Source organism: Tachypleus tridentatus, chromosome 10, assembly GCF_004210375.1.
Source record: "Tachypleus tridentatus isolate NWPU-2018 chromosome 10, ASM421037v1, whole genome shotgun sequence".
NCBI classification, from domain to species: Eukaryota; Metazoa; Arthropoda; class Merostomata; order Xiphosura; family Limulidae; genus Tachypleus; species Tachypleus tridentatus.
Window position 1 is genome coordinate 184903298 of NC_134834.1, and position 25006 is coordinate 184928303.

The 25006-nt window shown below is 32.8% G+C and overlaps 1 protein-coding gene across 6 annotated transcripts in view; it reads left to right on the forward strand.

The window, feature by feature from the left end:
- Positions 1-25006, forward strand: part of LOC143231111 (glycogen phosphorylase-like) — a 53804-nt gene that overhangs the window by 18963 nt on the left and 9835 nt on the right. For all 6 annotated transcript variants that reach the window (XM_076465716.1, XM_076465715.1, XM_076465717.1 and 3 more), the window contains 13 exons: positions 6693-6794; positions 7311-7493; positions 7813-7944; positions 9881-9992; positions 11091-11173; positions 11845-11988; positions 13168-13260; positions 16934-17080; positions 17926-18089; positions 20879-20993; positions 21283-21384; positions 22720-22926; positions 23772-23993. In XM_076465716.1, coding sequence (XP_076321831.1) covers positions 6723-6794; positions 7311-7493; positions 7813-7944; positions 9881-9992; positions 11091-11173; positions 11845-11988; positions 13168-13260; positions 16934-17080; positions 17926-18089; positions 20879-20993; positions 21283-21384; positions 22720-22926; positions 23772-23993 — 1776 coding nt within the window. In that variant the 5' untranslated portion in view covers positions 6693-6722. The remainder of the gene's footprint in view (positions 1-6692; positions 6795-7310; positions 7494-7812; positions 7945-9880; positions 9993-11090; positions 11174-11844; positions 11989-13167; positions 13261-16933; positions 17081-17925; positions 18090-20878; positions 20994-21282; positions 21385-22719; positions 22927-23771; positions 23994-25006) is intronic.

The following is a 25006-nucleotide window of genomic DNA, read 5'->3' on the forward strand; positions in this document are numbered from 1 at the left end:
TATTACAATTTGGACTCAAGAGGTTTCGATTGATGTATTTGACCACGTTCAAGGTTTCATGTATTAATTTACTCATATTCTGGCTAAATTAATTTTAATTTGGAGATAGGCTGGTAGAGATCCTGTTGAGTAATAAAATCGAATTTGGTATATGCGCGCCTCAAGGGGGATTAAAGTGAGTTATATACCCTCTCCCATTAGTTCTATTTCTGTGTACTAGCAATACCAAGCATGTTATTACTCATCAGGAACTTTACAAGCTTATCCTTAAATTGAAATTTATTTAGACAGAATTTGAGTAAATATATATGTTGGTCACAGGTTAGAATCCCGTTCACGAACATTCTCGCCCTTTTAGTGGAGACGTTATAATGTGACGGTCACTCGCGATATTCGTTGGAAAAGTAGCCCAGACGTTTGTGGCAAGTGGTGTTGACAAACTGCTTTCCCTCTAGTTTTTCATTTCAAAATTAGGGACAGCTAGCATAGAAAGTTCTTGAATATAGTTGTGCAAAATTCAAGAATAATAAACATATAAACCCGAAAGTTGAATTCCATATAATTGTGAAACAGTCTAGTCATTAGCAATAAAAGTTGGATGTTTTGGTGTTAAAAAGTACTATCGTTTAGCTATAGGATTAGATTGCTATCTATTAAATATAAAAAAGTTAGGAGCCCCACAACTCCCTAGATTATTGGAGCTTCTGTCAGTAAGGAATTCGAAAAAATTGGAAATCTTTACATTTGTAGATATTTTGGTTTTTATTAGGCTGTTAATGCAGGTGTACAACCGTTGTAGTTTCTGAAGTAAACTTCAAAAGATAACTGTTGGTTTCCATTCTCGGTTTTATTTTTTATTTATGTAATCATGCTCCATCATCAATAACTACAGTTACGACAGAAAGAGTTCGTACCCCTGCGTCGTGAGTAGTTTTTTCCTCATAACTTAAAACGTATCATGATTCGGATAATGAAAGTATAGTATATTATAAATATTATACTAACACACATCTACATAATTTTTTATGTAAATTGAACGACAAATAAACTGTTTATAAACAAATAACCAAACATAGGAGGGGCAGAAAGTGTTGGTGCGTCTAATTCAGTGATCAGTTGTGTAGTCTTTCAGGTGAATTACTTGGCGCAATCTCTCCTCATAGCCTTCCGTGATCGCGTGACAGTACTCGACTGGTATTTTCTTCCATTCTTCTTTACAGAAGGCTTCCAACTCTTGCAAGTTTTTCGGATGACACTGATGAAACCTGGTCTTCAACTCATGCCAAACGTTTTCAATTGGGTTGAGATTGGGTGACTGAGGTGGCCACTCCAGAATGCTTATATGGTTCCTCTGCAATCAGGATTGCACATATTTCGATGTGTGCTTCGGGTCATTGTCGTGCTGGAAGATCCAACAACACCCAAGCCGCAAGTTCCGAGCATCATTCTTGATATACTCGTAAGTGTCTAATATATCAACGTACTCTTCTTTTTTATGATTCCGTTGACACGGTGAAGGCTGCCTACACCAGAAGAGCTGAAGGAACCCCATAGCATGATCGAGCCACCTCCGTGTTTAACTATAGGGACGGTGTTATTTGGAAGATTTCGTTCCCCCTTCTTACGGAAAATATAGGGAACTTCATTGTGGCCGAAAAGCTCGATTTTAGTCTTGTCTGACCAAAGAATACTCTTCCAATAGGTAAAGGGTTTATCTACATGCTTTCTTGCATACCTTAATTGTTTAGAAATGAACAGGCTTTAAATATGGAGTTCTACGAGGACGGCATGCTTTGAACTCAGAAGAGCATAACATGTTCGTAACTGTAGAGGTACTTACTTCAACTCTAGTTCCATTACCAGTTTCTGTATGTCATTTCGTGTTATACGAGGGTTCCTACTAACTTCTCTGAGAACCTTCCTCTTGGTTCTCTCTGGAATTTTGGTGGGGCGTCCGGAACGAGGGAGGTTAGCAGTTGATCCTGTAAGCTTAAACTTGGCAATTATGCTTTGAACAGTAGATTTTGGCACATTAAATTGTGTAGCAATACCGGAAAGAGACACACGAGAATTGTATTTTACAGTAATTCGGTTTTTTTAAATCACTGGACAGTTGTTTCCTGTTCGCCATAATGACCAAGCAGATAATGACGGAGACGGCGCTAAATAGCCGGAAGTACATGTTTTGCTGGCTAAATTCCAATAATTATAAACCCAGTGTCTAGTTCTGGATTGGTATAATGTAGTTTATTCGCCAAACTAAAATTTTTATGGGAATATTAGATTTTTCACAGGTTCTGAACTGTACGAACACTTTCTGCTCCTCCTATTTTTGGTTATTTGTTTATAAACAGTTTATTTGTCATTTAATTTACATAAATATTTATGTAGATATGTGTTAGTATAATATATATAATACATTATACTTCTATTAGTCTACTCGTTTTTAAGTTATGAGCAAAAAACCACTCGGGACGCAGGGGTACCAACACTTTCTGTCGTAACTGTGCCTTATCACAAACGATCGTAAACAACGAAAATCAGTTTCTAGATGCATAGTTAACACACATACCTGCTCTTAATATGTATATTTATTTTTGTTGCACATACACTCTGCTTGCGGATAAAGAATTAGGTTTCGTAGAAGGTGTATCCCTATTCTTTGTGGGTCCTAACTTTTAAGTTTACTCTCTTACTGAGATATACTTTTCCTTTTCTACATTCTAGCTTCTATCTTTGTGTTTTTCTCTCTATCACATATGTTTTTAAAATACCACCGAAGACAAGAGGACTCGGCTGCTTTCCGTACTTATAGTAATTAACATAACCCAGTTGTGCAATTTTTATTTAAAACAAAAACACGAATATTTAAGTGTAACTTATTCTTTTGCGTTAAGGTGTTAAGATAGAGGGAATATCAGCATTTCTATCGGTGTTCTAGACTCACTTCCTGGCACTCTTATCATTCACAAATATCACGTGTCGGAACTATAGTCTGAGTTCAAAAATAGCGTCCCAGGCCCAGCCGAATATTTTCGTCAAGAACTGTGAAATGCCCTTTCTGGCTTCGTATTTTATGTAAAATTAACTAATTGCTTATTGATAAATTTTATACCCTTGTACTTCTGGGAACGAAATAATGGATGAAACAAAGAACGTTAATGCAAAAATGTGACTGTTTGAAATGTAACCATAAAACAAATGTTTATATATATATCATATAACTGTTGTGTGAATCATACTTTTAGTTTCGTCAATACGTTGCTGTCTTTTCTATTTCAAAGACGAACGTAGGGGCGCCATTTAGTTATAGTAGGGAGGGGCAGTTGCTCACTCCTTGTTTAAAATGATTTGTTTATTTTGGGAACAATATATATGTATGTGTGTGTGTGTGTGTGTGTATATATATTTATATTTAATGTGTAGTTTGCGTTGTTTGAATGTTTGTAAAATAATATAGTTAATTAAGCAAATACACAAGTAGGGTGGTTTTTACATTTTAAACATTTAAACCAAGTGCTTCCATCCAGTCCCTGGACCACCAGTGATATCTCAAGTACCCTCCATATACACACTTCAACTGAACTCTGAAATAGTGTTCTTGGAAATATGCCTTTTATTAACTGAAAATCAATTATTTTAGGGGGAAATATCATTGACAAAAAAACATAGAATCTGGCCCAATATGGTCAGGTTCGACTTGTAATCTGAGGGTCGAGGGTTTGAATCCACGTCACACCAAACATGCTCGCCCTTTCAGCCTTGGGGGCGTTATAAAGTCACGATCAATCCCACTATTCGTTGGTAAAAGAGTAGCCCAAGAGTTGGTGGTGGGTGGTGATGACTAGCTGCCTTTCCTCTAGTCTTACACTACAATATTAGGGACGGCTAGCGCAGATAGCCCTCGTGTAGTTTTACGCGAAATTAAAAAAAAACAAACAATTATTTAAATTTATACATTTTAACTTCGTTTCTTTGTTTTAATTGTATCACATTTTTGCAAAATAGTTGTAAATAAATTGAAAATGTGAAAGTTATCATACTTCTCTCTAGCCTGAAAAAAACGGATTTAAATAATTAAAGTTTTGGTTTGCATCTGGCTTTACCAATCAAAGTGTAAATATATATAAATGTGCATGTAGCACCAGAATTCTGATTGTGTGTGTTAACTAACATTACCAGCAGAGCACATCCGTTTTTATGTATCCGTGAAAGTAAAATTTACATTTCGGTAATCTTTCTAATATAAAGAACATTGAATATACATATTTGTTAATATCAGTAACAATTGCTACAGTAATATTTTAAACTGCATTTTGTTAATAAAATCTGTTTTAACTTATAATACTTTAGATTTTTGAATAGCACGTGACTACACTTGAAAATTAATTATTCCTTATTGTATTATTATCATCCAGCGGACTAATTCATAATTTTTTGTGTATTTCCCTTTTCTTCGCCGAAACGTAATTTTTTTGAAAAGTTTAAAGAATTGATGAATGATGTAGAGGTCCACTGTATTTATTGTGGTAAGTCTGCAAGATTATAATGCTTAAAATAGGGCATGCATATCTGCGGTATGCGAAGCTCAGATAATCCTGTATGTCACTTACGCTTAACGACAAGTTAAGTTTGTTAATTTGCTTCTCTGTTTGTTGAATGTTTTAAGAACATCACCGCTTTTGTCTGGAGATGTGACAAGAATATTTTAAGGCTGAGATTAATAGGCACTGTAATGTTGGTATAATAGGCCTAACTAATATAAGAAGAACAGACCTAACTTTGTGCTTTACGTACACCCGCCTTTTTTATACTGTTTGCATTTTAAAGTTTCTGCTAAATAAATTTAATTCATAAGTCAACTAAGTAGGAATATTGCATTTTGTAAGTTAAACTTTGTGTAAAGTAGAAATTCAATTCTCTCTCTTTTTATTTATTTTTCAGCCTAAGATTTACTTTAATGGAGAGCCGTAAAAGTTATCAAAAGTATATTGTAATTCACTTCCTTTTGGTATTGGCCCAACATGTTAAGGCGTTCGACTCGTAATCCGAGGGTCGTGGGTTCGAATCTCGGTCGTACCAAAAAACATGCTCGCCCTTTCAGCCGTGGGAGTGATATAAAGTAATGGTCAATCCCACTATTCGTGGTAAAAGAGTTGCCCAAGAGTTGGCGGTGGGTGGTGATGAGTAGCTGCCTTCCCTCGTCTTACATTGCTAAATTAGGGACGGCTAGCGCAGATAGCCCTCGTGTAGCTTTGCGCGAAACTCAAAACAAACAAACCTTTGGTATTACAAGTAAGACTGTACGTCGTCCTTTGTTTGTAAGCTATTATTACTGATTCATGATACCCAACCATTATTATTATTATTCGGTAATGATTAAAGTATCATAAACTCAGTCTGTGATGTATAAGTTTTTCAACTTTCCTAAAATTATGTCTGGTGTATAAAAAAAGTTACTAACTTATTAACACTGTTACTGTTATTAACACTAATTATTGAAATCTAACACTGTTAACGAAAACAATAAAAGGTATTAGAATGTGTGAAAAACGCAATAAAGCAATTTCAATTTGTTTTTGGCATTGAGGGTGTTCTGTGTTAAGTTTCATCCATTCTAAATGCTAGAAACTTGACAACGCTTCGTGCTATATTTAAGCTCCTGACAGCTCTGATGTCAAGACCCGCGTATTTCCTTAAGTTCTGCATGCGTCCGCGTTGTCCTACAGATATTTTAATAAAAAGAAAATATTGGCGTAGTGCCAGGATGAACGTTCTTGTGTCAAAGCAATAACTACAGATAAAAAAAAAAAGAATAAAAATAAACAAATAAAAGTATTCTCAGAAATTCAACTCTTTTTTTTTTTTTTTTTTAAGTACTGCTACAAACGTAATATTGAACTGCTTTTGACCATTATTAATCTTTGAACTTTTTTCCTTCTTTCTTCTGAAGACCTTTCCCTATATACGGTTGAGTAGTGATTGAAATTCATGGTCATTTAGGATAAAGATGAATACATTTTTATTTTACTTTTTTGTTTCAGTTGTACGACTTCAAGAAGTTATGTTTTTAAGAATATAGTTTAGCTCTGGTAAGTTAATATACACGATCCAGAGATATAAGCATGGTGATAAGATATAAAAACAAAATTGAATGAAAAAGGTTTGGTTTGTTTTGAATTTCGCGCAAAGCTACACGAGGGCTATCTGCGCTAGCCGTCTCTAATTTAGCAGTGTAAGACTAGAGGGAAGATAGCTAGTCATCACCACCCGCCTCCGACTCTTGGGGTACTCTTTTACCAACGAAGTGTTAAAAATACCGGGCTGAATGTTTTCGTATAAAGAATAACACCTAACACTCCATTCCGGTTCTCGAAGGCCCGACATGGCCAGGAAGTTAAGGCGCTCGACTCGTAATCCGAGGTCGCGAGTTCGAATCGCCGTCACACCAAACATGCTCGACCTTTCAGCCTTGGGGGCGTTATAAAGTTACGATTTATAATATTTCGCTTACAGTATTGAAGAACTGTATGATATTAACAGTAATTATAACATCAGTTCTTTGAAACATAAATATTTTGTACTTGTACAGTAAGGTATCTCATGTTGAGAGTTCACCAACTACATTAGGACACTTCGATGCTTAAGAAAGCAGTTGAATAACAAGTAATTATTCTGATTTTATTTCATAGCGGGTTTACTACCTTTCCCTGGAGTACTACATGGGACGGTCATTATGCAATACAATGCTCAACTTGGGTATTCAAGGTGCTTGTGATGAAGCCTTGTATCAGGTGTGTATATGTACATAACTTGGTGTAAAGCTAGTAAATAGTCCAAGTATTCCAGCTAAATCTGAGTAATAGTACTGTGTTTGTATTGGTGACTTGTTTATTACCATTCCATTCATTAAAAAATGGATTTAAGTGCTCATGGAACTTGTTTTTGTATCTAGTTTCATGTAATTTGTGATATAAATTTGGATGGGTCTTATTTTTATATCGTGATTAAATGTCATATAATGTTTTAAATGTTTGAATCATTTTTTTTTATAAACGTTTTTCTTCAAGGGTTCTGTGATTCACAAGATTTGTTTTAGCTATTAACAGTTTGTATAAGGAAATTAATGTTTAATTAGGCCTTGTATTAAGTACTGTTATTACATAGAATATTAATTTAAAATTTGTTGGGGGAAAAAAAAGAAGAAAAGACTGAAAATTCATAGAACTTATCAGATAATTTGGGTTTGGAGTTATTATTTTTTATATTATTTACTTTATAGAGAATAAATGATTTATTTAATTTCTCAGTTAGGTTTGGACATTGAAGAACTGGAAGACATTGAAGAGGATGCTGGACTGGGAAATGGAGGTCTTGGTCGCTTGGCTGCTTGTTTTCTTGATTCTATGGCCACTCTTGGCTTAGCTGCCTATGGATACGGAATTAGATATGAATATGGTATTTTTGCACAGAAGGTTAAAAATGGGGAACAGGTTGGTGAATAACAATGTTAATATTTTGTTTATTTAGGATTTATCTGTAGCCAACTTCCCAGTGTTTTATCCATAAATTGTTAAAACAAAGAAGCAAGTTGATTACTGACGTTTTCTTGAAGATAATGAATACGAAGAAACAAAACATTACAAGAATTTTTTTATCCATGTGTTTTGAATTTTAAAACTAAGTAAAACTATTAAATACTGCATAGAAAATATCTTTTGTCAAAATTATTGGCTATGAGCTGTTGGTTTGTTCATGTGCAGAAAACTGATTGGTAGTGTTATACGAGTTTCAACACTGAAATATTTTCAGGTGGAAGACCCAGATGATTGGTTAAGGTATGGTAACCCATGGGAAAAGGCAAGACCTGAGTTTATGTTGCCTGTTAATTTCTACGGACGAGTTGAAAACACGGAAAAAGGTGCCAATTGGGTGGATACACAGGTGAGGTAAAATGTTCTACTATAAAATAATTCTTTTATATTCACACAATTCTCATAACAAAAGATTACACATAAACGAAACATCAGTATTTATATAAACAAAAATGAGACATTCATACACCAGTATTTACAATGTTTTTAGGTTTTGAGATGCTTTTTTTTATAACACCATCATCTCTGCCTCTTTTTATTACAATATTAGTTTTACCATGTAAAAAATAAAACAAAAGCACGTAGATTTTTGAATAATAAAAAATAATGATTTAAGATTTTTAAATGTTTCTTGTTTTTCTTCTTCATTAAAACGTGAAATTCTGGTCCAAAGAAGAATTTTTAAATGATCAAAAGTCCTAATCTATTTACAGATAAAGTACTTGCTACTTTTCTAAATAATATTAAAGTTTTTTTTATGTTAATAAAGGTAAATTAAAAACTTTAAATAAAAGTAAACTTTTGTTCTAAAAGGAACTGACTGGTAAAGTGTGTTTCTCTTGTGCTTTGTTTTCCTATTACAAGGTTTAAACTGTTTCTTCTGCCTATAATTTGTGTTACATTTATTTTAAAGTTGATTTTTTAAAATCAGTTTTAGAGCAAGCAATTTCTTAATGCCAGTCATTAACTGTATAGTAAAACCCTATAATGAATATAAACTATAAAGCAACTTAGCCTGTTTATTTAGCCTTTAAAATGTGGTTAAAATTGATATTTAGAATTATTAATCATTATTGTTTGATGTCCAAGATCCATTAATTGAATGTGTATTAGATCAAAGAAGAAATGTAAGCTATAATTTCAAATTTATTACATGTATATACATGAAGTTTAGCAAACTTTTAGTCAAGGGTACAAATATGTTGTACACAAAAATTCAGATTTGTTACAAATGCATTTGTGCTTAAGATATGTATCTGAGGCAAAGTATGTTGGTTTGTTGACTTAAGACTCTGACAAACTCAAGTTTGTGGGAAGTATCATGCAAAGAATAAAAATAATTTTCTACATCTAACATGTTGCTTTTGAAATGCATATCTACAGTTTTGTTAACATTTGTTTACATGGTATTTGCTATATATTCTCTTCTGCCTTAAATTGTTGCTAAATCAACAGTATAGAACTAAATGAATAGTTGATGGCTCTGACACTGAGTATATGACACCATGTTGAATGGCATTTTGTAAAAAGTCGTGGCATGTGCACTTTGACCTCAACCCATGCACATAAGGTTAAAGGTGAAAGTCTGGATATATGATTTAAATTTGTTTGTTTGTATTAGAAACAAGCCACATTGGGCTATTTGTTGTTTCTACTGGGGTAATCAAACCACAGATTTTAGCATTGTAAGCTTAGAGACTTACCATTGTTCTACCAGTGGACTTAAGTTTTAATAAAAGAAGGTATATTACTAATTTAAGATTTACAATTTTGGATTATGTTTATTTCAAACATTTAGATATAAACCTGACATCCTACCCTTGTTACTTATTCTTTGAGTGTCTCAAGAACTTTGATGATAGTATTTGTCAAAATAAAAATTTATGTTTTTCCTTTTACCATTTTTTTTACGTTTTAAAAGATTGATTATTGAAGTCCTGGTCTTGGTTTTCATTTGAAATATAAATAAATAATTTAGTTTGTATTTGTTTTGAATAAAATTCAAGTTCATGAATTTTTTATAAGCTTTATTTTATGCTGTGTGAATTAATGAGTCAGTAGTTCACTTGAAACAGTAATTTTTAGCATTGAAATACTTTTGACTGTCTACAAAATAATTAATTTTATATGCATTTATTAATATTTTGTTAGTGCTGGGCACATAACACTTACTTGAAAGTAAATGGTGAAATAAGTATTAGAGTTAGTTTGCGATTTCAAACTAACTGGTTTTCAAATCAGAAACCTAATATCTTAACAATTGTCAAATTGACTTTCTCTTTTAGATTGTTTTTGCTATGCCTTATGACAGCCCAATTCCTGGGTTCCGTAATAATGTTGTTAATACCATGCGTCTGTGGTCAGCTAAGTCTCCAATCAGTTTTAATTTGAAGTTTTGTAAGTATCTCCATGTATAATTTACTAATGATTAAAATGTGTGTGTGTATATATACACGTATATACTATAATAAAGTCCAGTGAAGACATTTAAGAATGTGTTGTGTGTCTTATGAGAAAGACTTGTCATAATGAGAAATGTACAACTGTCTTCACAAATGTTTAAATATATATAACCAGTTGAGGATTGTAAAATTGAGAATGAAATAAAAATACGTATATTTTTTAAGTCTGTTGAATATGAACTTTCTAAGACAGAACTTTAAAAAAAATTGATATAATGATAAATTACTGAAATCGTATGTTTCTGTGTGTTTACAAAAGAGTTGTTTAAAGTTTCATATGAAATTAAAAGTTTGTGTTAGTTTTACACTAAAATATAGAGTCTCAGGCTTAGTACATAACAGTATAACTGGGTTCATTTTCAAACTAAATCCAAAATTCGAGCACTTTGAATGGTTTACTATTCTTCTTCAAGATAGTAACTGGGTTTTGATACCTGCAGTGGGCACAGTACAGATAGCCCATTGTGCTTAGTAACACAAACAAGGATTAAAGGGCAGTGCAGTGTAATAAAATAAAAAGAATAAAACCAACATCAATGTTTGGTAGTTCTGAAAATCTTTATTTAGAAAGTACAAACTTGGAAAATTAGGATTTAAAAATCAATTTATATATAAGTGGTTGCTGTGATAAGGACCAAGAAAATGTTGCATAATAAGGAGGGGTTGATCTGTATATGTTGCTGATATGAATAAAATATATTTTAAACAAAACTGATAAAAATAAGTGTTGCTGTTTTCTCAGAAAAAAAATTGCAAGATTAAATTGTTATCTGTGAGTTGAGAAATTTTACTCAAGTTGTGCAGTTGTTTTATGTTTATTAATTTGTTTAAAAATTCATTCAGTATAATTTTTGTGCGTTATTATGATGTTTATTTTTAATAAGTTTTATCATATTATATTTTACATAACCTTCCAAAAAAGAAATGTAATTAATTTATCAGAGTTAGTTGTTGTTTGATGAACCAAACCCTAAGAACTAGTAATTTAAAGATTTAAACAGGAGTTAACATAATTTTTGTTTTAATATTACAGTCAATGATGGTGACTATATTCAAGCTGTGTGTGATAGGAACCTAGCAGAAAACATTTCCAGGGTGTTATACCCTAATGATAATGTAAGTTACATATTTATTTTATCAGTTCCAGTGTGTTATTTTACCAGGAAAATAATAAACCTTTAATGAAGTATTAGCCATAATCAGATGAAACTAGTTTTAAGAATTAAAAAGTTTAATGAATTTACATCCAGCCATGCTTATCACAGACTAGTAAGAAAAGCCATGGTGTATAATTACAGTCTTTAAACAAATAAACATTATAGAGTTGTAATGCTTTTCTTTACTTAAAAAGATATAATAAATTATATTTGGGGTTGAGTCAAACTGTCATTCAGTGTATTTATATTTTTATTACAAAATAAAATTTGGGGTTAGGTTGTAGGGTTAGTGAGAGAAACTATTATAAATGTGCAACATTTTGATAAGCTCATAATTATCATTGGTTCCTTGTTATCAATTTTTATTACAACTGTTTAGTATCAGATTGTAAACATTGTTGTTGATTTTGGCACTTAACTGTTAAAGTTTTCTTGGTGATTTGTTTCTGTGAAATTGATCTGTAATTAATTACATCTTGCTAAGCACAAAAGTGAGCATATGTAGCCAATCTCTCATCCAAGTGTCATTGATACTCTGTGAGAAACAACTTCAGACTAGGATTTGTATTAAAGACTTGTTGGCTCAAGAGTTTTGCTTTATATGTAAGTAGTGTTTACTTTATTTCTCAGTTCTTTGAAGGGAAGGAGTTACGTCTAAAACAAGAGTACTTCATGGTTGCTGCAACACTTCAAGATATTATTCGCCGTTTTAAGTCTTCAAAGTTTGGAAGCAGGGACCCTGTTCGCACGTCCTTTGATAGATTCCATGAAAAGGTATAGACTAATTTTTGTTTGTTGTTTATATTAAAAAAGATACAAATCAGTTTTCTTTTGTGTTTGTGATACATTTCATTGTGTTCATTTGAGAATTTTATCCTGCATTTCTTTCCAATTCCATTATACAATATTACATTTAGGCTTAACATAAATCCAGTCAAATATCATGATATAGGAGGTTTTTAGGTCAAACATTTAGCTTTTTAGAAAGCCTTAAGAAACCTTGTAAAGTTTCAGAGTTTTAAATGTTAAATGCTTATCAAATAATTGAAGAAAAAGTTTTATTGTTTTATTTATTGGGTCTTTGACACAGTCACAAGACCTTTCATTGAGAAGAGGTTAAGAAGAGAATGTTACTGTGCAGAGAAAGCCTTTTATTTCTGATATTTATAACAATATTGTCATGTTTAGTCATGCTTATCTGATAACTATGCATCTTGACAAAAACTCTAAAGCCTAGTCTTCTATTGAAAAAAAAAACTGTAATAGTAATCTTTTTTTTTTTTGCTGGTCCATAGGACACCATTCTTCACTGCATACTTTCTATCCATAATAATTCTGGTGTACAAGAATGATGGTACTTGGCACCCATTGTGTGTTATGTCTTTTCATCTATTAACACTGATATCCATTTCATTTTCCAGCAGTTCAAAGTATGTGACAAATATGGAAGCAACTTTATATCAGCATGGTGTGTGTCATTTCAAATGGAGATCCTTTTAATTATATCATCTTCTGTTGATTGGAACACATAGACAGGTTTTGACATTGACCTTGACATTTGTGAATTTTCATCTTTTACAAAATGTCACAGTTTACTTATAATGCCCAGGGTATGACATGTATTTTTTATTCCTTTGTTTTCCAATGACATTTAAGTACAGAGGATATTCCTGTCTTGGAAAATTTTAATTCCAGATTTGACCTCATTTTTATGATCTGAGTTTATACATGTTTTGCCATGGATAGAGCTGTTACATACTTCTCTAAAGGCGAGCAGTTTTTACTGATATCCAATACTTATGAAATGCCAAACAATATCAAAATGTAGTTTTGTTATGTTTTGTTCTATTGGCACTTTTATGTCACTGTCATTGTCACATGACTTGGTGATTCACATAACTTCCTCAACCATTTCTGTTCATTTCCTCTGATAACTTTTATATATAATTACAGGTGGCTATTCAGTTGAATGATACACATCCTGCCTTAGCAATTCCTGAGCTAATGAGGATTCTAGTGGATGTGGAAGGCCTGACATGGGATAAGGTAATATTATACAATATTTCCATTGGATTAGTAATTTTTGATTTAATAAGGTTTCTGTATGGTCAAATCTAGGACATTTTGTATTGTAGTTGTATCAGAAATAAGTTATAACCTATACCACCTTAATGTGGATAATCTGATCTGGGACATGATAAGGTACACATTCTGTCATAACTGCCCACGAATTTACAAGTGCTACTTATAATTTTAAAGGAATTATTAGAATTTATGATATTAAAGCTGTGTCAAAAATTAAGACAAAACTACTATTATAAAATGTAACTATCCCAACCCCTTATTTGTGTTCAGCAAACCAGGCATTTGATTAACTTGTCATTAAATGCAAATGACAAGAGTCTTGGCCATCCATGTTGAAAATGGATTGCAGGCATGAATTACTATTTCATTTATGTACAGTATTAAACTAGTTACTTTGTCAGTATTTATTGGAAAGCTAATAAGGATGTAGAAGGGGATAAATTCCTCGTGAATGAGTGACCATTGCAGGCCCTTTTAGGGAATGAGACACCAGGAAGCAAAAGACAATGACTTGTATCTCTGATCTTGTGCTTGAAATTATTGTTTAGGTTGTACTTATTGTTGCTGCAGCCATTACAGCAGCAACCTGTTACCTATAACTGCAGCAAAGCAGGTGGAAATAATATTTATTTAAATTACATAACAACTACCAGGGCTGTTGTTATTTAACATCAGGAAAATGTTATTTTGTTTAGGAGCTAGTATAAAGCACTAATAAGCTATATGACATAACACCTATTGGGGATATATCATGGGAAAATATTATTGTAAGATAACCATTTGATGAAAGATTTATCTGATAATTTGTTTCATGGGAAAAATTAATATCTGATTGGATATTTCCTTTATTTCTCGCCTATACTATAAATAATGATCTCCCACAGACTTGTCTTATTTTTTGCTTTAAAATGTGTAAGAGTTTAAAAGAAGAGCTGAAAGTGTGCTAACTACATAAGCACGAACAGTGTCTACATAATGAGGAACTTCTTAGAACATCTTTGTTAACCTGAAGTTACAAGAAAATGTTTTCTTAAGAAGGTTGTTCTCTGCTTTATTTTGGTAAAAGTGTTAGTATCCATACCAGCCATCCTGAGACCCATTTTCACTTAAAGTGGGTTTCTTGTCATCACAGAAAACATTTTCTTACAACCGAGAAAGATTTGCTAAAGAAGTCATGTGTCTTGATATAGAATATATTTTCAATTGTCCAAGGAAAACTTAAGTTAGGTTTGCTTATTGAACATGTTCCAGGATATGGAACTTCTTTCCAATCAATGGCAGAGTTTCCTGGAAGTGTGGACAAGGTGGATTGTTGTTCATAGTACAAGCTGATGGATACTTGGGTGTTTCCAGATGCAGTCGAATCCTATTTCAATATAAAGATAATTAGAAACAGATATCTCAAAGCTGATCTATACAAAAAATGTACAGTGAGGTGCAGGTGGGTGGTGGGTATACTTTAGTTTCCATTCAGATAACAAACTCGTATAAAAATAAATTGGAATTAGATCAAATCCCATTTCATGTAAATCAAGTGGCAGTGACTGAGGCATAGTGTATTCAGCAGTAAGTACTGCTAGATGTACTCACCTTTACATCTAGCAGAATGTTACCATTACTGTCATATGTTATAGAGATCACATTTTAAGACCACTTGTGCTGCCACATGTTGGTACAGTTGGAATAGACTTAATCCTATAGAGAACACATTCTAAGATAAGTTGTGCTGGAATGCATTGTTACAGTTGGCACCAACTTAATCCTATAGAGAACACATTCTAAGACAAGTTGTGCTGGAATGCATTGTTACAGTTGGCACCAACTTAATCCTATAGAGAACACATTCTAAGACAAGTTGTGCTGGAATGCATTGTTACAGTTGGCACCAACTTAATCCTATAGAGAACACATTCTAAGACAAGTTGTGCTGGAATGCATTGTTACAGTTGGCACCAACTTAATCCTATAGAGAACACATTCTAAGACAAGTTGTGCTGGAATGCATTGTTACAGTTGGCACCAACTTATTCCTATAGAGAACACATTCTAAGACAAGTTGTGCTGGAATGCATTGTTACAGTTGGCACCAACTTAATCCTATAGAGAACACATTCTAAGACAAGTTGTGCTGGAATGCATTGTTACAGTTGGCACCAACTTAATCCTATAGAGAACACATTCTAAGACAAGTTGTGCTGGAATGCATTGTTACAGTTGGCACCAACTTATTCCTATAGAGAACACATTCTAAGACAAGTTGTGCTGGAATGCATTGTTACAGTTGGCACCAACTTAATCCTATAGAGAACACATTCTAAGACAAGTTGTGCTGGAATGCATTGTTACAGTTGGCACCAACTTAATCCTATAGAGAACACATTCTAAGACAAGTTGTGCTGGAATGCATTGTTACAGTTGGCACTGACTTGATCCTATAGAGAACACATTCTAAGACAAGTTGTGCTGGAATGCATTGTTACAGTTGGCACCAACTTATTCCTATAGAGAACACATTCTAAGACAAGTTGTGCTGGAATGCATTGTTACAGTTGGCACCAACTTAATCCTATAGAGAACACATTCTAAGACAAGTTGTGCTGGAATGCATTGTTACAGTTGGCACCAACTTAATCCTATAGAGAACACATTCTAAGACAAGTTGTGCTGGAATGCATTGTTACAGTTGGCACCAACTTGATCCTTATCAACAATGCAGCCTGTTTCCACCACATCAAACTTTCGTGGGTTGTTTTTGGGAGATTGGTCACATCTTGCCAAATGAGTCCAGATAGCTTGAAAATTACTCTTTCAGAGAGAGAAGGTGACAAGAATGCTCAGACCTTATCTGCTCTTTCATTTCAGCCAGTTAAAACTGGTGCTAAATTGATTTTGCTCTCCATGATGACCATACTCTGTATTTAAGTGATGCACCAGTAATTGTAAAACTGAAAAGCCAACTCTACCAAATTTTCATATTAAAATGAGGGCTGATCATTTGCAATCTGAAGTACTTGACAGGCTATCAGATGCTTGACTTCTATAACAAAGAACTGGAGAAGATGGTTGACATTATTTGATAACGGTAGTCTAGTCACTGTTAAATAGAGCAATCATGATTAATGTGGCTGAAGATACTTCCTGATTCCATTGCATAGATTTTCCTGAAGAGCAGATGGATCATTGACTTGATATTAGGCCTAATTATAGCATGAATAAGTAATATTGTAAATGAGAAGAAAGTGTTATTTTGTCTTCAAACATTGAGTAAATGAAATTGAGACTGAAACATCACACTGGTACCACCCATGATCTAGTAAAAGACAATATCATAATTACAGATAACTCTGGCAAGTAAAAAACTATTTTATTGCTACCTGCAAATCTTTCACTTGCTATCATGGACCTTTTAATGTTTACTGAAATGCACAATGCTTTACTAAATACAACCTAATGAGGACTTGGTGTTATGGGTAAAAGTTGCTGTTATTGTATCTTGGATAAATTAATTAGTGATTTAGTTATCCCTAACTTTGCCTTACATGATTATAAATCTAATCACTTACTCTTGTCGTCATTATCAGTAACTGTTTTGATTAATACAATCTTCAACAATTTGGACAATCTTCTTATTTAGGCTTGGGAGATTAGCTGTAAAACGTGTGCCTACACTAATCACACAGTGTTACCTGAAGCTTTGGAGCGCTGGCCCGTCCACCTGCTGGAGAGAATTTTACCTCGTCACCTGCAAATCATTTATGAAATTAATGCTAGACATTTGGATGTGAGTTTAATAATCTATAGTTTTGATTTTTTTCACTAATTAAGAACATAATTGTTACTGCTTTTAATGTTTGGTGTTATATGTATCAATAGCATTATGTTAAGTTTGAAAAAATTTAAAGATATGTAATAAATTTAGAGGTCTTAGAACTAGTCTCATTTTAAAGTAAAAATATAATAAAATTATATTATTTTTTGCTTGGTTGTTATTATTTGATTAACAAGTTAATTTTTTTATCTTTATTATTTTGAATGTAAAATTCAAGTATGAATAGTTTGGTTATTTTGTCTGCCTTGATATTATCAATATTTGAGTATTTTCTGTTTATCTTTACAAAACATTGATTCTTTTGTTTGCCATTCAGAAGGTCCATATCTAATGTCTTTTTCAATGTTTGTTGTCTGTCTGTTTGTGGGAACTCTGACATCATCTTAATGAGCTTTCTATGGTCTTAATTCATCAACTATATTTGTTTTTTGTTACTTTTTGTAGGTCGTTTATCAATTTAACTTTTAGCATCTTCATCTGTTGTTTTTCTTTGCACATTTATAGGATGTTAATCTGTTGTTTGACATTTAATTTTGTTGAATGTTTATCTGTTGTGTTTCCATTTACCTTTGTATGATGTTCATCTAGTTGTATTTTGTAGTAATTTCAGATCTTAACAATGTAATTATCTGTTGAATTATCAGAATGTCCTTGCATGGTGTTTCTTCTTCTTTGCAGAAATCATGTTTTCTAACTATATATTTTGACCTTTGTAAACATTCCATTGTCTTGACATATGTTTGTTTTTTTGTAATTCTAACATATCCATTGTCTAAAAATGTTTTTGTATCCTGCAGCAAATAAAAAAAAAGTATCCTGGTGACGTTGATCGGTTACGCCGCATGTCATTGGTGGAAGAAGAAGGCGAGAAGAGAATAAACATGGCTCATCTGGCTATTGTTGGTTCTCATGCAGTGAATGGTGTAGCTAGGATTCATTCTGAAATCTTGAAGGCAGACATGTAAATTATATTTAATGGAATGCTAAAAAATGTAAAATGAATGTGAACCTATTGAATGAGAAAAAATTACATTTTCTTTGTTTTTGGTGGTGTAACTTGTTTCAGGTCTTTAACTGAGCCCAGTTCATTCAGTTAATAGATAGAAATAATAATGCACATTAAAAAAAACAACGTTCATTATTTCACATAAGTGCTTTGTTGCTTTTAACTACAAAACTGAGTAATGCAAAACATGGTTTACCAGAATGTTAAAATCTTAGAAAGTCATGGAATTTTGAAAATAACTTTTCAGGATCAGAAGTTCTAGAAAATTGCTGGTTTATATTAGGAGGTTGTAGAAAGTTCCTTAAAACTCTAATTCCATCTTTCCCACATCCCAGTTGTCATTATCTATAGAAAAATGCGACTCTTAAAATTGGGAATGTGTTGACTTGGCAGTGTTGATCAGTAATGGGTTTTGAAACAGGTGGATGTACATCTGGAAGTGAACATCTGCCCTATTACTATTACTGAATTATGAATATTCTTTAAAAAAATAGGTTTTCATTCTATTTTGGAGCTAACTTTTTACTTTGTTCCAGAAATTGTCATCATGATTAATGAAAAACAGACAAATAAAATAACTTGGGTTGTATATAGAAGTGTAAAAGTATGATTTTTTCTAACTTTCAATCAAGTTTGATATTACTGACATTGCACTAGGATGACCTATGGAGACCAAGACTTGTTTGGCAAAATCGAAAATTGTTAAATTACAGACAGAATACAGAATGTGGAGGTTCCAAAATAATCTTAGTTTCATTTCCAGCTTAAGTTCTAAGTCAGTTATTATTGACAATTCATTAGTACAAAGAGAGCAAGGCCAGGTTGTTAGGGCACTTGACTTGCAACCTACAGGTTGCAGGTTTGAATCCCTCTCACAACAAATGTGCTCACCTTTTCAGCTGTGGAGGTATTATAATGTGATGATCAGTCCCACTATTTGTGATAAGAGAGTAGTCCAAGAGTTTGCAGTGGGTGATATTGACTATCTGCCTTCCCTTTAGTCTCTCATGGCTACATTAGGGATAGTTAGTGCAGATAGCCCCCATAATGTTTCTTTGTGGGAAATTCAAATCAAACAAAAACAGTAAAATCCTACAGAAGTGGTATAATAGAATGAGTGTCATAAACCTAACTTCCATGTATGAAATATTTGTCATCAAAGATAACAAATTAGCTTATATATGATTAGGGTACTTGTTGTTTATACAGGTCATCTTCAGGTTAAGAAAGAGAGAGTGTGAAATTATCTCTTTCTTAACCTGAAGATGACCTAGGTAGGTCGAAACATTCTCTGTTTATTAATAAGTGGTAATACCCATACCAGCCATTCTGATGTACAAAACAAAATATTGTTTTAAGTATATTTTAGATTTGGATAGGTGTTATCATAAAAGCTACAGGCTAAAAACCATGTTGAAATATTAGGTTTTTATTGAGCCACAAGGTATTCAGTGTTTTGAAAGGTTCTTTGTTAGGTGCTATTGCAGTAGTAAACTGAAAATAGTTTTAAAGATAATGAAGTGCAACAATTTGTTGCTTTGGTAACAGTGCAAGTGTGAATCTTTATTGGCATAGTGATGTGTTGCGATATACATTTGGCAGCCAATCAAGTACAAGGTGACTTGTTGTCCTATTGGTGAGTTGAAATACTATGTTCATTGAAGATTATGTTAGGTGCAGTGGAGTAATAACTAAAGATGCCCCCTGCCCTTCCTGTCATAAAAAATAATTGGCAAAAGTTTAATTTGTCAATGATTCAGAATTCTTTTTAGTTTGACTACCTCAGTAGTTTTGGAGCATACCACTGGTTACATGCTAAAGCTGTTTTTAACTGGAGACAAACAACGTATTTCTGGGAGAAAGATGCAAAGTTTTATCACTTTTTATTAAACAGAAGTTTGGAAAGTTGAAATGTACATAAGAGATGGTAAGTGACAATGAATACATTAGTGCTTTGTTAAGTAACACACAGACATTCAGAGTGTCTGTTAATGGCTTGTTTCATAGTATTTTTTATTATTACTTGAATACATTTTTTTTTATTGGACTGAGATACTACTAAAAGTATATACTAGGCAAGTCCATCTGTGGCATGGCTGCATATTAACATCTATAATAATAATTTGGCGAACACGAGAGAAAAGGGGGTAAGTGTTAGCATTTACACATGCACTTAGCGATATGTGTTATTGCTACAAAGTTTTGTACAGGTGTTATGGCATCTTGTTTTTAGCTCAGCAGAAGTCTTAAGGGTTTGTGATGCTAATTTTAAAACTTGCAGTGGGCAGAGCACAGATAACTTACTGTTTAGCTTTACAAAGAAACATTTTTTATTAGATATAATAACACATTAATTATCTACTTATGGTGAAATTTTTGTTTTGATAAAAATCGGTAAATTAGGCCATAGAAAATGAAAAATTGGTCCTGGATACCCCTAAAATATTTTTCCCATTTAGTATGTGCATACCTTGAGTATATGCACATGCAATTGTATAGGTGAATGAAAAAGCAGCAAAGTTTTTATGAAAATGACAGTGTTTGTTTAAAATAATATAAGTGACTAAGATATCAGTTATCAACTGACAAAACTAAATGTGTAGTAAAGAACTTCATCAAATGAACATGGGTTCTTCACTGTGAATACAAAAAGCATCATTTATGTATTATGTTATTGTCGCTTTCATTGTTTTGTGTCCCGAGAGGAAGAGCTGTTTTATAATCTCTACTGCTTTATTCATTAGTTTCAAAGACTTCTATGAATGTAGTCCAGAAAAATTCCAGAATAAAACTAATGGAATAACTCCTCGTCGATGGTTGGCACTTTGTAATCCTGGTCTTGCTGATGCTATTGCAGATGTAAGTGATTTGATTAGTTGTATAACTCATCTTTAATATGTAATATGAATGTTTTCATAATACAGTTTTGTAAATTGCTCGTTTTAACTTGTCATGAATTGTGTAAGATACGTAACTGGTTTTTTATACTTGTATGTTTAAATATTTTTCCTCTCTCACAAGTCAAAGTGATAAATTTGTAATATAATTTAATTGATATAGTAACCATAAAATGAATTTTGGAGCATCTATTCACAATTTGGAAGTAAACATTGCTGAAGTAGTGTTCTGATAACTGATATATTTGTAGCGTATTGGAGAAAAATGGCTGACACACTTGGAGGAACTTAAAAAACTGGCTGCCTTTGTAAACGATCGTGGATTCAAACGAACCATCCACACTGTAAAACAGGTAACTTTTAGGTTCAAATCAGTGATTCTATCCACTTCCAACTGTCAATTTCTCCTTCACTGTTGAAATACCTAAAATAGGTATTAGAATCAGCTTCCACAAAGCTGTTGGGGTTCTATATTGCAAAACTGCTTTTTTAAACAATTAGCTATATAACTTCTGGAATATTTCTTACAACCCTGACAATGACTGAAGACGGTCAAAACGTTGTTTGCTCCTCTACTAGTACTTTCTCTACCCATACCAGCCGTTTTTTACACACATATTTTTCTCTACAAGTGGGTTTTCTTGTCATCACAGATCTTACAACCCTTGTTTAAAATATTAACCACATTACTTCTGGCAGGTAGGCATGGCTTAGTGGTTAGAATGATGGCTGTGAGTCTGATGGAGTCTGGTTTTCATCCCTTTGCTACAAAATTAATGCTCTACACCCTGATGTCGTTAGCATTATCAAAGTAATGGCCAAGTCTCTGTACCTAATTATGTAGCCCAAGATTTGGCAATGTAACCAGCTGTTTTCTCTTTAAGTTGTTACTTTAAAATTAGATATGGTTACCACAGATACCACTTTTATATCTTTGCATGTTTGTCTGAAATATACCATTCCAAATTAATTCTGAACACAAAAAAAATTAAACTTACAAGAAGAATAGCAGTTATGCACAGCAAATACTGATCCATGGCTTGCTGTGATTACTAGAGCTTAGAACAATGGTAATACATAATAATGAGGTAGATATGAGATTGTTGTCTTTTTATTTTGCTGTGCATTCATTTTTGTGATCACCATGTTCCTAGCAGTTTTTTCAAGACACAAATTAACATAAAATTTCTTGAAACTAAATATTTGTTGATTTTGAAAGATATTGTGTGTCATGTTAAGTTGTAATTTGATTTTCTTATGTTAAGTGAATGAGTCACTGTATTAAACGTTGATGTACTTGAAGAAAGTGGCTCAACACAGTAATTGTAATGTTTCATTTTGCTGTTCTGTACATTTGTTTTAACTGAATGATTTGTCTTGTTTTTATTAAATAAAAATATTTTATAGAAAAGAATTTTGTGGGACGTTTTTTTATAATTTTTCAATATATGACAGTTTGCAGACAATGACTGTTACGTATTCAATTATGGATGGATAAGTATAGACTCGGAATCTCAGTATGTAATGCTAGTTTTATGAAACATAACAGCCACACAAGCTTGATGACATGTAGCATCCACACTAGCTTCACGAGACATAATAGCCACATTTCAGTCAGTAACTAATTAATACAGTTACTAAATAAAGAATTTGAACCTGTTCTTACTTTTGCATTTGTTTGTCTTCAGGAGAACAAAATGAAGTTGGCATCTTTGATTCAAAAACAGTATGGTATCAACATCAACCCATCATCCATGTTTGACATTCAGGTGAAAAGAATTCATGAGTACAAGAGGCAACTTTTAAACATTCTTCATATTATCACCATGTACAACCGCATCAAACAAAATCCTTCGGCTCCATTTGTGCCAAGGACAGTCATGATTGGAGGAAAGGTTTGTCCTTTTATAATGACGATGGTGTGTAACTACATCAGAGATACATTTATCAATTATGTCAGTGAATTTGGAAATGTAACTTTACTTTTATTATAAGTTTAGATAATTACAACTTATAACAGACTGTACAACTCTAACCGTGCATTTAAAGTATTCTTTCAGCTTTATGTATTTGTGGTTATTTAAAGAATGCTTTATTTTTAACAGTATATCTAGATTTAAGAACACTGATCTTCAAAAAACTAGCAAAATTTATTTAGATATATAGTTGTGTATGACCAAGTTTAAAATGTGATTTTCACATCCCAGAAATTGGCTGGAGAAACTCATAATAAAAACACAAACTATTAGTAAAAGGTATCATTGATTATTAAGTAGCATTTCTTTCATTGGATTTTGTAGAAGTCCCCCCACTTCTGATAGAAATTTAGAAATGTTTATATTCCATAATTTCTCAAGTTGGAGTTTCTGAGATTGTTATTGGATTACAATATTTTTTTAAAACATTGGTATTTGTTCAAGCAGGTGTCTGTGAAGCATATCTGCTATTTACTTATGTATAAATGTATATCTGTTACACCTACCCTGCCATTTCCTTCTAATTTAAAACTTATTTATCATATTGTAAACTAATATTTCTTTAATGAACAGCTTAGTTTTAGACATTATCTTCTAACAAAAGTTTTCTTGTACACTAGGCTGCTACAAGATACTTTATGGCTAACAAAAGTTTTCTTGTACACTGGGCTGCTACAAGATACTTTATGGCTAACAAAAGTTTTCTTGTACACTAGGCTGCTACAAGATACTTTATGGCTAACAAAAATGTTCTTGTACACTAGGCTGCTCCAGGATACTTTATGGCTAAACAGATCATCCGCCTGATCTGTGCTGTAGGCAATATAGTAAACAATGATCCTGTGGTGGGAGACAAGTTGAAGGTTGTCTTTTTGGAAAACTACAGAGTCACATTGGCTGAAAAGATTATCCCAGCAGCTGACCTCAGCCAGCAGATCTCAACAGCTGGAACTGAAGCTTCAGGAACTGGCAACATGAAGTTTATGGTGAGTATGATGAGTTTTTTGAATGTTTAATTAAATTAAAATTATCTATTATAAACAGACACAGAAAACTACTTTATCAGCAGGTTGTTAAAGTGAGCTGAAAAATAATAGTGGAAGATCTCACTTTGTAAGTAAGTTGTTGAAAAATATATATGTAAAAACAGCTTGTTTGGGTTGAGAAAATTTTTTATGTAGAGGAGCGAACAACGTTTTGACCTAACGATGACCGAAGAAGGTTGAAATGTTGTTCGCTCCTCTATGTAAAAAATTTTCTCAACCCAAACGAGCCGTTTTTACATGTATATTTTCCTCTACAAGTGGGTTTTCTCAACATCACTAAGTTGTTGAAAGTAAACTTTGAAAAGGAGAAATATTAGTGTATATTGAATGGATTGTTAGTAATTTATAGCAATTTAACCTTGTTGTTTGGTTAAAATTTCTTGAATGGACCATAATTAGTTGCCTTTGGGTGGATGGTAATATAGTTATGGAACATAACTAGGTGCCTTTGAATGTACAATAATATGGTTATGGAATGTAACCGGGCGCATTTTCATGGACTGTTATAGAGTTATGGAACGTAACTGGGCACCTTTGGATGAACAGTTACAGAGTTACGTAACGTAACCGGGCGCCTTTGAATAGGCACTATTTACTTTACCACCTTTTTCTAACTAGTGTAGTTTACCTGCTACAAATTGTTTCAGATATTCCACCTATCAGAATCCGAAAAACCAGCCACAAGACCTTCTGTATGAACTTCAGGAGAATTTTACCAGATAATAGCTGTGTGCTACCTACAGTTTCTGTTTTATACAAAAAGAAATGGTTTAACAGCCCATGAAATGATTATATGAAACGTTTATAGAGTTTCTGTATTGACTTAAGTAATTACTTCCAGCATGAATTCACTCTTGTAGGTCTCAAGGCTGCCTATTGGAAGGTCTCATTCTCGGACCATTTGGATCTCGGTGTTTTACAGGTCTTGAAAGCAAAACTAGCTAGATTTATTA